Below are 12,481 nucleotides of genomic sequence, written 5' to 3'. Positions count from 1 at the left end.
GGAGTCACATGCCAACATAGTCCACTTGTTCAAAGAGCCACACGGATATGAAGCTACTGAGAAAGCAACTATTGTTGGATCCAAGTTTACACAATGTGACTCCACCCAAACAACTCGAGCAAAGGGATGTAAACATGAACAGTGTACCTGTGTACCGAGTATACAAGTACATGTACACTGAGAGGGCAGCTTAAAAAGAAAACAAAGTGACATAACACAGAATTCTTTTTTTTTGTTTAAATGTGCAAAGTATCAGAGTTCATTTACACCAGAGTGATGCACGACAATGTCAACACAAACTGCTTCCAACATTGTCATGGCCCTACAAGCAGTGTTGCAGAAATGGTTCAAACAATATGGATGACCTCACATATGTTCAGTTTGTTGATGCCCGTGTTTGAAAAGATTCCTTTTGAACCAAACTGTTCACAGGTCAGTCAGCCTGTAGGAAAGATGTCTTTGTAATGTTGCCACACAAAAAAACACTGAGGGTAGTCTTTATCCTGCCCCCTGGTGGAGAAGTACATGAGTCTAATACGTCTCGGTTAACATTGTTCTGTCATCAGGTAAGTGTAGCTTACACATAAAAGAAGGCCGTCTATGTTAAAAATCACAGGTCAGGAAGCTAGTCCTGGGTACTACAGTCCTGCGCTTAATCAGTTAATGAGGCAGAGTGGTGATTCTCATGCTTTGACTCACGATGGGGTACGCCACCATCGGGGTGGTAGCATGACTCATGGTGATGCCGGACAGAGGCGACATGGACACCGGTGCCACAGACACAGACACAGACACTGGTGCCATTGAAACCGGTGCCACCATCCCTTGGGCAATAGTCTGTACAAGGGCGGCGGAGAGGGGGGTGATGTCAGGGTTGAGGTGAGGCAGATTTGTTGAGGGCGGTGCAGCGTTATTCTGCGGCACTGAAGGGAGGACGCCGCTAGATGCTACCAGGTCTTGCTGGATGACGAGCCGGGGTTGAAGTCCAGCGCTGCTCAGGGTGGTGTGAGTTTGAGCAATGCTACGATTGTAGGAACCTATTGCACCGAGAGGGGGCACCAGACTGTGCTCAATGGAGGCAGACGTGGAAGCCAGTGTCATCACCTTGGCCTGGCTTCGGAACTGGGCGTTCTGATCCAGAAGAACCTCATTTGTGGCAACGAGATTTGAAACCTGAGAAACACACAAGATATGGATTAGAAAAGGAGTGGGCTCAGTGGAGGTCGACTGACAGAAACCGTGGCTTTGTGTGTGGCAGAAACAATGTTCTTATAAAATGATACTTTTGATACTTCTAAACATTAAAGCTACTTGAAGTCAAAAATAATATTGTTTAGACCGCCATCAATTCTTTACATTTAGTATGTCAACTCACTACCCTGATCGCAGCTTTTGCAGTTACCGATTCTAAGTGTGTGCATAATGAATACGTGTTTACTCTCCCAGGAGTGTGTTAGGGCCATAATGTCTTTTACTTTAATTAAATGTGTCCACATGTATTCATTTGGGTATGAGTCAGGTCCTTGTTTAAGGTAATTAGTGCATTTATTACAATACTATTCTCTTGGGCTATCATCTTTTATCAAAAACTACTAATTTAAAGATTATCTGTAAATACAATTTACAAGACAGCTGAATGATTTCAGCTCTACTTCTGACTCTAATAGCACGTATTGTTCAGTTAATTTGTTTGATTTCAACATTTCAAGATGCTTGCTTGATTTGCTGGTTTTCAGATGCTGCGATAACTTTAAATGAGAAGTGTTGGACGACAAGGATTTAATTGTTAAAATCACTTCTTAGTTTCTCAAATATACTTTACTTTGCCTGTGAGATATAATAAAAACAGCAGTCCTTGTGAATCAAGTAAAATTTGACACTATGTTCTTTCACATGACCATGACTTATTCAGTAAAGTAAGATACATTTGAAATTATATCTCAATTCAATACAACGGCCTACAATAAATGATATTTGTTAAGCTCATAAAATCAATTTTTTTGTACAGATTATGACTTTGTTAACATGCTGTATTGCATTACATTATGCAGTTAAATCTGGTTATAATTGTACAAAAGAAATCATACTGCATTCTAAATACAACAAATATTTTTAGATTTGACTGAAATACAAGTGCTATTAATCAATTAAAGAATGGATTCATACAATGTTTGTTCCAAATAATGGTTTTTTACCATCTCTCATTCTAACCTGCTTTTTCAACTGCTCAACTCTCCTCCTCAGCAGGGAGTTCTCCTCCTCCAGGAACCTGTACTCCAGAGGGTGTGGCGGCAAGGGAGCTTGAACTCCCAGCTCATAGTGCCCACCTCCACTCACATCCGCCAGGCGCAGCCCCTCCAACCGCCGCCTCTTCAACTGTAGAGTATTGTGGTCCATGGAGGCCTCCAGGGAGCTCGTATCAAACATCCCATTTTCAAGCATAGGGTCATACACTGAGCAAGAGCTCCTGTCAAAACGCCGTGGTCCTGCAGAACTTATGGACAGACACGTGCCCATTCCACCGCCACCTACCCCCCCAACTCCTGTGATACCTGGATCTCTGCAACCAGCCAGGCTGGGAAAACCCATCCCCATCCCCATCATATTACTTCCACCCCCACCTCCCACAAGTCCTTGCATTCCTCCACAGGCACCTGCTCCTCCACCACCGATCCCTCCCCCAGCATTCACCATTCCACTGGTCCCAGGCCCTGTAACACAACCCACTCCAACCCTGGAAGGCTCATATTCATAGTCTTTTTCGACATGGCGAAATTTACACTTATTGCCCCTCTGGCACTCCCCCTTCAGGAAGTCTCTGCAGATAGGGACTTCCTCACGGCTGTGCGGAAGATCCATTGGGGACAGGCCCAGTCGTGCTGCAACGTTCCCTCTTAGTCTGAGGGGTAGCTCTCCAGATTTCTTGTAATAGTCCTCATCCTCTTTAGATCCATGGACAAAGCGGCAGTTGGAGCGCACACACTCCTTGTTCTGGTGGTCATGACAGAAGATAAATTCATTCTTTTGCACCCCCAAGTCTGGCACCTCATTAAAGTCTGGGTGTTTAAAGCGGCAACGCTTCCCTCTCTTGCAGACATTGCGTATGAAGTCCCTGCAGACACCGCCCACTGCCAATCCTGCATCTTGACCCCCACCTCCGCTGTTCCCACAGCTGTTGCCATTTCCGAGCGCCCCTCCTCCTCCCATGCCAGAGACGTTGCCTCCGAGACTTCCTCCTGAAGCACCTCTGCCCTCCGCCGTGCTCCCTGCCAATCCAGACCCAGGTCCTCTTTCCTCACCCAGACTACCACCACTCCCACCGCCACCTGACAGGTAGGAGCTGTCCCGGTCAGGCATCGCGCTCGGCCCAGCTCAAGGAGAAAACAGCACTCCTGGGTGTGAGGGGGGCGGACATGACCTGCCAAACATTCACATACAGAGATAAACAAATCATGAATAGCTTTTTCCTTGGAGTACTGCAATTTCCTATTCAAAGATATAGATATTAGCTTTCTCCAGGAGAATATGACCGATCCAGGAAGAGCATGTGTGGTTCAACTGGATATGTTTCGCTTTAGCTGAAATGTTAGGCTTGTTCGCGATGAGTCTGGTCTGTGCGGAATCAATCACCGGCGCTGCAGTTGTTCTCCAGACTGCAAGACGTTGGGAATGATGGGAAATGCCTGGCTGTCGCCTGATCAAAGAGCTGATTGGCGCTTTCTTTTGACAACAAACACCACGTTTTATAGAAAATCATAATTTTTGGTGTAGATGTAATAATTGATTGTAGGCTATTAGTCTCATGTCTCAATGAAGGTTTAATCTGTTGACAAACATATATTACGTGGTTGATAATAACAATACATATTTTGTATAGAGCACATTTCAGGAAGAAATTACAAAGTGCTTTACAAGGTAAAAGAATAAAGAATAAAATTCCAATGCATACATTTCCACATATATGCAATTACAAACCAACCAAAACGTGGTCTGAAAACTACAAGTAGCCTAGTTGCAAATCGCCTCTAACAGTATTCAACTATTCCAACAACTTCCTGTATACCTTTGGATGCGAGTGGAAACGGTCTTAACTGACGTAAACGCAGCCTTTTGATCGTCACCCGATCTCGTCCACTTTCCAGACAAAAGGTATCTAACGTTACATCTCCAACTAGCCTTTAAGCATGTGACTAAACCTGGTTACCAATAATTAACGTCAGCATGTCGTTGTTGTTGTCACTGATTTGGTCAAACTAAATGCACACCATGCGACGCTCAATTGTATCAAGTAACGTTCCCTGTCGGTAAATAACGAGCACTTGTGTCACGTGATGTTTGCCTAAGTACATAAATAGCTAGCTAAGCCAATTAAACCCATTTAGAATTACACGAGCTAGCGAATAGTATCTAGCTAACTGGCTAAATGCTAATGTTGTCTTACCAAATACAAACTAGAAACAGGATCCAGAGAATAGCCGAGGGACTCCCACGCAGACACGCCCGGCTCTCGTTCACTGAAATGCATACAGCTGCAACATCAACCAAACAAGTGATTTTGTTTCCTCGATTCCCTGGTATGTTTACTACATTACTGCATCTTTCACTACCAACGAAGAAGACGCTCTTCCTCTCAGTTTCTTCCAGCTGTCTCCCGAGTGCTCTTCTTTCCTCTAGCGGCGATAATGCTGTATTGCACCGAAGTAAGTTCCGCTTTGTTTTTCTTTACACTGAGAAAACCGGTCTTTTTAAAGGTTTGATCATACGCAGAGGTAGCTCGACTGCAACACGACGGCGAGCTAAGCTAGAAGCGACAGCGGCGCAATAACAGCATTTAATTTGACACACTTTCACCACCACGTTTTGTGCGGAACATCTTGAATCTCAAAGGTGTCAGCTGAGCAAGTTGACTTGGGCCGAACCGAGTCAAACAACGTTAAAGGTGTGCTTGCTGCGGCGACGCAGACGTGTGGACAGCAGTGCAGATAGCCGGTGTTACGGTTTAACAGGCGACCCTGTTAACCGGCGACTTTTCGCATATAGCTGTCCTCGTGAATGCCGCTTGGTTTAATTTAGTAATTAAGTGTCAAGCCCTCTCATATACATACTAATATATACTATACGAATTAAACAATGTGGCATTCACGAGGGCAGCTACGTGTTCTCTCCATTTTCAACAGCCATCTGTAACGACGACAACAACGGACGCGTTGGTTCATAGTCGCCAGTTAACACGGTCGCTTCTTAAACCGTAACACCAATACTGCTTGTGAAGATGAGCTGTCAAACCGCAAGGCAGCTGTAGACTACTTCCAGATAACTTCTTTGTGTCACAGTTCCTCAACTGTGCTCCGAGCCCCATGATGGCAGTGCAAGGTGTTATCCACCGGGTGCCAGCCTACCTGGTCACGCTGCTCTGCTTAGCCGAAGTCCTGCCCGCCGTCTCTGAGTCGGACAGAAGTTACTACGAGACTCTCAATGTTGAGCTATCAGCAAGTAGCAGCCACATAAAGAAGGCTTTCCGCCAACTGGCCATAAAATACCACCCCGATAAGAACAAAAGTGTCGATGCCGAGAAGACTTTCAGAGAGGTTGTTGAAGGTAACACGCTGGACCTTTTTATAATGTAATCTATGTTGTATGTGTCGTTTCGCAAGTGAAATGAAGTAGGCTACCACTTTCAAACAAGTTTGAAGTGAGCAGTGTGATGCAGGTAAAGCCATCAGCTCTTACGTCTAATATGTTTGTATTCCCATATTGACATAAATGGGGAGAAACACTTTATACAGTAACTGCAATACAATTTTAACAGCTCCACAAGAAAGTGGAATCGACCCCCCTCTATAACTGTTTCACCAAAAAAAACATGATAACTTTCATTAAGTTATTGCAAGACTGTCTTATCAGACTGTATTACTTCTAACTAAATATAAGGTACCACCCTGTTTCCTCCTCCCCTAGCCTACAGGGTGCTCTCCAACAAGGAGACGAGGAGGCTGTATGACAATGTGGGCCACGTGGCTTTCCTCAAAGACGAGGACCCTGTAGACCCTGAGGATGAACATGAGACAAGGCCCTTTGGTTTTGAAGACCTCTTCCATGACTTTGAGGACAGTCCCTTTGTGGAGGAGCCGCTCTTCCACTGGACCTTTCACCAGGATGGGAGCGAGGAGGATGGTCCATATCAACATTACAGTATAGAAGAGCCTGGCTTCAGCTTTTATTTTGGGGATGAAGAAGAGGACCAGTACTGCTAGATGTTTAGCACCTTTGACGCTGTATCCTGTGTGTCCGTTTAAGTGCATTGACTTTGATAAGCACGTCTTTATATTGTATATTGTAGTTTGTAGAAATTCAGCTAAAGAGATCTTTAATATTTTGCACCTGGTACCACATTCCTCTGTTAAATAATGATTGATCTTAACACCACGCACCCAGTTTAACACTAAAGGTGATCAAATATTTGTAAATTGTGGAATATAGCTTTCCATTACAAATGAGATCTTTTCCCTCCAATGATATCTTTTTTTTAAATGTCTCTTTTCTGTAGCCTTTTAATTAGACATGCTTGACCATGTGCTGGTTTTGATCTGTTGGTATTTATTTTTGCTGTTGAGCTATGAATTGATCAATTTGATGCTTTTTATTAATTTAGTTGTATTCTCTTATTTGTGTCTGTTTATATTCGATTATTCCAGTTTTATTTTATCTCTTTGTAAAGCACGTTGGTTATTTTTTAATTGGCTCTATAAATAAACTGGACTGGACTGAGGAAGCCGTGTGTGTTCTGGCTCTTTTATGAGACAACTTCAGGCTTGCGAGGTTGACAGGTTGGCCAATAAGATGGCAACTTTTCCTGTGTGGGTGTGTCGAAGGTCCTGAGTTACTGACTAACACAATTTACTCATCTTTTTTCCCTGTGTCAGCACTTCAGATCTGGCACTGTTTTACTCCATTTCTCACAGGACCATTGTGCACTTTGACCCAGAGGATATCCTGTGCCTTCTCAGCAGTTGGAGCGTAAGCGCACTAAAGCCAACACAAGACAAAAGAACTTTCGAGCTTTGTGCACTTTTATCGAGATACACAGAGATTAAAGCATCCTACGAATTAGATAAAAGACATACTGGAGTCATCAATTTACAGGCTTAACAATGATGGTAAGTATGCCTGAACATGTTCTCTTTGACAACCTCTGAGTGTCATGTGACTTTTTCTCTACTGAGACATTCTGATTTAAAGCATGCGCTTTAAGTGCGGTGTTAAATCCCCTTTAACTTTGGCTTGCACACTAATGTGAATTTACTTCCAGCTGTTGATACAAATGCGTGTTACATTTAATTACAGGAAGAGGTAAAAGAAGTGGTCTCTACTCTGAGTGTCCATGGTCCTAACATCAAGGTTACAGAGGTGTTGAAAGACGGGGACACACTTACCTTCCTAGTTGTATCTCAAAAGGTGAGATTATTCGTACATTAGATCGAGATTAATGCAGAAAACCAGTTAATTTGTTTGAATTATGGTTTTGATGAGATGTCTCTCGCCCATGCCAGCTGTCTGGGACAGGGGAGTACCATGTGGGCCGGACCTATGAGGATTTTGAATGGCTGCAACAGCACCTGTTCTCTCAGGAGGATGAGCCCGGGATACAGGGAGTCATCGTCAGTACTTCATTTCATCTGCACACTGTCCCCTGTTTCACACTTTTCTGACAATATCAAGACGATAAGTACTGGAAAAATCTATGTCGAGTCAGCGAAAAAACAAAGAAGTGTGCATGCTGCTTTATGTTATCTTTTTATTATAACTGCCTACTGTACACCATCATTTAAACTAAACTGCAGACCTTTTTAAGACATCAAATTATGTTTTAAAACTCACAAATCAAAATGTTTTGGTCGTACAATGATACACATGGTTAGAAAAGGTGCTACAGTCAGCCAAGTTGCTTCCTTTTAAAATGCTCCTCCTTTCATTCTTACTATCCTCCTTTCCTTTGTAACCAGGACGCTAATTTTAGAGCTGCCATTCTGCCAGCTGGCACAGTACTGTAGGAAAATAAGACCAAGCTTTGTGGTCTGATTGGATCCTTTTTTCTTCAAGAAAATGCAACAGTATCCTGTCAGAAAGTATTTTTTGTAGACTTCTTCCTCGTATGGCCGTGTGTGCAGTGGGGCTGTGTTTGTCCTGTACTATATGTAAGCTGATGCTGCGTCTGATCCAGGGCATAACCTGTGCATACTGTAAACTCAAACAGTGCACATTTCAAAAAGCATTAACCTTATTCATATTCATCTCCCATGCCAGGCACCTAATTATAAAAAAGTTTAGTTTTTTTGGAAAAACTAATGACATAATACATCTTTGACAAACAAAATAAAATAATGAAATTCTCCTCTGTTTTTCTTCAAGTTTCCTTCTCTTCCTGCAAAGGCTCAGGTGAATGCATCTCCCAAGGTTATGAAACAGCTTGGTGAGTACATATGACATCACTTCCATAAAAAAAGTAAGTTAGATTGGAAAGTAAAATGAACCAAATGTCTTCTCCATTTCAGTTTCTATTCTGTGGCATTGTGTGATATGAAGTGATACACATGTTAATGGTTTCCCTGCAGGTTTCCTTGGTTTAGGAGAGTGGCTGCTGTACTGTAAAGCGCTGGAAAGCTTCCTCCAGCAGATTGCTGCACACAGCATACTCAGCAGAAATAAAGCTGTGGAGATCTTCCTGACTAGCTCAGATGTAAGTGGACACAAATAAACAGCCTGTTCTTTTATATTCTCTTTTTTTTACGATTACATTTAATGTTACGAAAGGGTGCAACGTGATGCCTTTGTTCAAAAGAGGCAGATAATAAATCCTTAAACTTTTACTGACATTGTTTCAGAATAGAAAATGGAACGTTCCATGTGACAAATAAAGTCCTCCACAGAGATTCTGCTGGAGTCTCGTACGAGAACTAGAGCAGAATGACACTTTTGGAGGAGCCTTGTGTATGTAGGCCTGTGATTATTGTGCACTTTAAAGGGATAAACCAAAGGAAGAACAAAACATTAAACAAGCTGGTGAAATGTCACAGAATTAGTCCATTGACATTTTTAAAAGGGACCAAGTACAGATTCTCAACCTGCTCAGTGGGCCTGCAAATGGCACCAAGAGGGTGAAAGAAGATCTCACCTGATGCTTAAATCAAAGAAACACATACCAATTGTCTCCATGTTTTGTTTTTGTTTTAGAGGTATACTATATTCCTGTTGTCGGACTCTAGCCTTTACCAGATAAGCTAAGCTAGACAATAGATGCTTTTAATGTCTCCATCGGTAAACTGTTGTGAGCTTAGTCCTACACTTCAGGTGCAAGCATACACATCACATAGTTTCAACACTCATGTATGATTTATTTTGGGAAAGTTTCAACACGCTGTTCTTGAAAAATGTTGAAGCTTATTCGTGTCCTTGTGTCTAGCCTCCAGGCAGACAGAGAGTAAGGAAAAACATTTTCAACCGGCTGAGTCAAGCTGTGGAAGAACGGAGGAAAGAAGGCCACAAGGTACACAAACTGGGACTCACACAAACAGAATGGCCTCTACACCCGCGTGTCAGGTCGTACGACCGTAATGTCTGTGTCTGCAGGATGTGGATGAGTTCTTTCAGACTGAACGCCATCAGAACCTCGTTCTAACCGGCTGTACCCGGACTGCAGCCGAGGTGAGCCAGCCACCTCATGGTTTTGTTGTGTCCTCCTCCCGGTTTTCTTCTCTCACACAACTACACACATTGTCTTGTGTGATTTTTGCACTTTTGTTTTTCTTGCAGAAATTCCTAGATGTGGTGCAATCTGAGCAAAGTAAGAACGCTTAATTTTAAGTTTTGGAGACAAGAAGTGCTCACCATTTGGCCTCATAGGATTTATTGGTGTTTTGTTTCAATAGTTTAAATCCATGGGAGGATATGTAGTGTATGCACATTGTTGTTGTCCTAAGCCTGATGTTAGTGTGTGCTCCATGTCCATTGATTTGCAGAAATAGCAGTGGCCTATGGGCACTTCTCAGCTTCTCTGCATCTCTGTGTGGAACCAGGGGAGGATCCTGACAAACAGGCTTTCTCTAAGTGAGAGAGTAATATCATTGATACTAGGCCACAATTCATTCTTAAAATTAATTCGCAAAAGTTATAATAAATAAGCATGATAACAAAACTACACTGTCTTCTTCTGACAGTGCTTGTATGAAACTATCAAAAGTCTTTGATTCTATGAAGGTACGTTGTTTGTGTGTTTTATAAAGTATATATTTACAGAGCAATGTGCCATTGCTTTGGCAAATACACGGCACATAATGTGCTTTTATTTGGGCAGAAAAACATGACAAGTGTTGCTGAGAACAACATGAACACTCTTGGGCTCGGCCTGGACCTGGAGTCACGCTGCCAGGAGGCAGAAAAGGTGTGTCTTCTTGTCACTTAACTAGTCATTGTGTGTGTATGTTGTCTCTCCATCTACCTTAAATGCTGGCCTTATAGTAAAGTGTGAAATACCTGTGTGTCATATGATATCATAATACTATTCTATCCAACACAGGAGATGCTCTTCAGGAGAACCTGTAAACTAGTGGAGTTAGAGACTGCCAGAAGGAATGCAGAGAAGGCCAAACCTTTAAAGAAGGCTGCTGTGAGTGCCTTTACTAAGTATCACAAGCACAGAGATCAGGTGCTTTCTTGTGGCCAGCAGGTGTCAGTGACGCTCTGCTGAGTTTATTCAGGAGCCTTTGACCTGGAAAACTGCTGGGAAGATGTGCATTGCAGGTTTACTCTGTATGAAGTATATAATGAAGATTAACATCATGCTCCCCCTAATCATCAGATGGAGGAGGCAAAGAAGGCGCTGGAGACAGAGTTTGATCACATTTGTGGAGTGGCCAAGCAGGAGGTAAGCCACCTAATTAAAAACTGGATTCTCTGTTTCCACATGGCTTACCTGTCGTAAGTGCATTATGTAACATCCTTTTTATTGACATCCACATCCTGTGTTCCTCCCAGGTTGCTCGGTTCCAGGCTGCACGTGTGGAGATGCTGCAGCAGGCTCTGGTTCAGTGGTGTGAAAAGCAGCTTCTTACAGCCAAAGAAAGTGCTGACCAGTTTAACCAGCACCTGCAAGCCTTCAGGGGGATGGCCTAGTGAAGCCGCTCTTAGTGAAGCATCCTCAGTATGTCTAAACATAGCATGGGATAACCCAAACATGTCCTTTAGGCTGTTGAGCTGTGGTCTGATGCTTCAATGGATTCATTACATCAAGTGTAAATAAGGAAATGCAAGTGAAAAAGAAAGGGGAACCTTATTGATCATCAAACCACCCTATACTGTGGACACTCCCTCACTCCTTCTTCAATCACACTCCACAAATAAAGCTTCTGTAGAAATGATGGTTTTGATTTTTTAGCAGTGGTCTTGTAGTCGGGTGAGGCTATTGTGTTTGCGTTTGTGTGTGTGTGTGTTTGTTTGTTCTATTCTCCACGCATACGTTTGTGCTGAGAGTGTATTGTGCAGCTCTGCAGCCTCCACATCAGTCGGGGTCACACAAAATAAAGTGTGATGAATTGATTCCCAAAGTACCTGCTTGCCTTAGTGTGTGTTTCTTACTCCTGGATCATTAATCAGTTGGTTTTACTGGCGCGGCAAGGACATGGCAACAAGGACACTCTGTGCCGGCTTTTGGAAACTATTCTGGCTTTGTAAATGTCTGACGATTTCTCTTACAATCGGTCCATTTCCTATATGCTTGTATGAAACCTTGAGTGAGGTCTGGCGCTAAACTAAATGAAATAAAACTTTTTCAGACCTAGCAAACTTAATTCTTCACATAAGCACAACGCAACCCCCCTCTTATGTGTCCGTTCTGGTCCGTAATGTCTCCTTCGGGTGACTGAGGAGGAGTGAATCCTATTTGAGGGAATGCTTCAGGTCTTATAAGAAGAGAATGTGGGGAGGAGGTTTGCCTTATTTAAGGAAGAAGGACTAGATAAGGGCAATCATGCAATGGAGTGCCCATCCAAACACAATTCAGTTAAATTCAATTCAGTTTATTTTGTATCGCCCAGAATCACAAATGAATGAATGTTTTCAGGAATGGAACAATTTGGTATAGCCTTAAGATTAACGGCTGCCTGCTCTGAGCATCGGATGGATGGCACATGTTGTCCTTCCTTTGGGACCCATGTTTCATGGTCCAGTAACCTGATATCCTTCCATACCTGTGTCCTCCATCCTCATAACTACTGCTGGTCCTCAGCCTGGGGTAGAATCACACAATGCTGCCAAAGAACAAATACATGTACTTCATCTTGTCTTGTGGTCTTGGTCCTGGAGAAATACACACAAATGGAGTTTAAACTTCGACTAAGAGTCTCCGGCCCTGTGCGGTGTTATAGCAGGTATAATGTTTACCATTTTGAACATCTTAGTCTCAATTTATTATCATTTCTTTTGAAGT

The 12,481-nt window shown here is 42.9% G+C and overlaps 3 protein-coding genes across 7 annotated transcripts in view; 2 read left to right on the top strand and 1 right to left on the bottom strand.

Annotated features, from left to right (window-relative positions):
* Positions 1 to 222: 222 nt before the first annotated feature.
* zc3h10 (zinc finger CCCH-type containing 10) lies at positions 223 to 4,530 on the bottom strand. 2 transcript variants are annotated; one of them, XM_056437847.1, is made up of 3 exons: positions 4,442 to 4,530; positions 2,212 to 3,418; positions 223 to 1,173 (listed from the first exon to the last, which is right to left on the bottom strand). In XM_056437847.1, the coding sequence occupies exons 2-3, from the start codon at positions 3,355 to 3,357 to the stop codon at positions 661 to 663; spliced, it is 1,659 nt and encodes a 552-aa protein (XP_056293822.1). In that variant the 5' UTR covers positions 3,358 to 3,418; positions 4,442 to 4,530; the 3' UTR covers positions 223 to 660. The 2 variants fall into 2 exon arrangements, with proteins under 2 accessions (XP_056293822.1, XP_056293823.1); XM_056437848.1 differs by lacking the exon at positions 4,442 to 4,530 and having other exon boundaries at positions 2,212 to 4,434.
* Positions 4,531 to 4,544: 14 nt separating this feature from the next.
* Positions 4,545 to 12,481, top strand: part of si:dkey-28n18.9 (sorting nexin-6) — a 72,607-nt gene continuing 64,670 nt past the window's right edge. Inside the window, exons 1-15 of one of the 4 annotated variants that reach the window (XM_056437851.1) lie at positions 4,614 to 4,700; positions 6,924 to 7,157; positions 7,345 to 7,455; positions 7,551 to 7,658; positions 8,410 to 8,470; positions 8,613 to 8,737; positions 9,461 to 9,544; positions 9,628 to 9,702; positions 9,811 to 9,841; positions 10,017 to 10,104; positions 10,215 to 10,254; positions 10,352 to 10,438; positions 10,574 to 10,663; positions 10,856 to 10,921; positions 11,032 to 11,603. In XM_056437851.1, the coding sequence (XP_056293826.1) occupies positions 7,152 to 7,157; positions 7,345 to 7,455; positions 7,551 to 7,658; positions 8,410 to 8,470; positions 8,613 to 8,737; positions 9,461 to 9,544; positions 9,628 to 9,702; positions 9,811 to 9,841; positions 10,017 to 10,104; positions 10,215 to 10,254; positions 10,352 to 10,438; positions 10,574 to 10,663; positions 10,856 to 10,921; positions 11,032 to 11,169 (1,110 nt within the window). In that variant the 5' untranslated portion in view covers positions 4,614 to 4,700; positions 6,924 to 7,151 and the 3' untranslated portion in view covers positions 11,170 to 11,603. Of the gene's footprint in view, positions 4,701 to 6,875; positions 7,158 to 7,344; positions 7,456 to 7,550; positions 7,659 to 8,409; positions 8,471 to 8,612; positions 8,738 to 9,460; positions 9,545 to 9,627; positions 9,842 to 10,016; positions 10,105 to 10,214; positions 10,255 to 10,351; positions 10,439 to 10,573; positions 10,664 to 10,855; positions 10,922 to 11,031; positions 11,604 to 12,481 lie in introns of those variants that run through there. The other 3 variants (XM_056437849.1, XR_008834457.1, XM_056437850.1) reach the window with 3 other exon arrangements.
* On the top strand, positions 4,712 to 6,772 carry LOC130208611 (dnaJ homolog subfamily B member 9-like). The gene is made up of 2 exons (XM_056437855.1): positions 4,712 to 5,598; positions 5,959 to 6,772. Exons 1-2 carry the CDS (start codon positions 5,358 to 5,360, stop codon positions 6,252 to 6,254), a joined length of 537 nt encoding a protein of 178 aa, XP_056293830.1. The 5' UTR covers positions 4,712 to 5,357; the 3' UTR covers positions 6,255 to 6,772.

The sequence above is a fragment of the Pseudoliparis swirei genome, chromosome 18 (genome assembly GCF_029220125.1).
Source record: "Pseudoliparis swirei isolate HS2019 ecotype Mariana Trench chromosome 18, NWPU_hadal_v1, whole genome shotgun sequence".
Classification (NCBI taxonomy): domain Eukaryota; kingdom Metazoa; phylum Chordata; class Actinopteri; order Perciformes; family Liparidae; genus Pseudoliparis; species Pseudoliparis swirei.
This window is presented reverse-complemented; position numbering and strand designations above follow the sequence as displayed.

Coding starts and splice junctions, on each gene's coding strand:
- LOC130208611 (XM_056437855.1), top strand. CDS start 5,358: ATGATGGCAGTGCAAGGTGTTATCCACCGGGTGCCAGCCTACCTGGTC. Junction 5,599..5,958: donor TTTCAGAGAGGTTGTTGAAG/GTAACACGCTGG, acceptor CTCCTCCCCTAG/CCTACAGGGTGCTCTCCAAC.
- zc3h10 (XM_056437847.1), bottom strand. CDS start 3,357: ATGCCTGACCGGGACAGCTCCTACCTGTCAGGTGGCGGTGGGAGTGGT. Junction 1,174..2,211: donor TTGAGCAGTTGAAAAAGCAG/GTTAGAATGAGA, acceptor TGTGTTTCTCAG/GTTTCAAATCTCGTTGCCAC.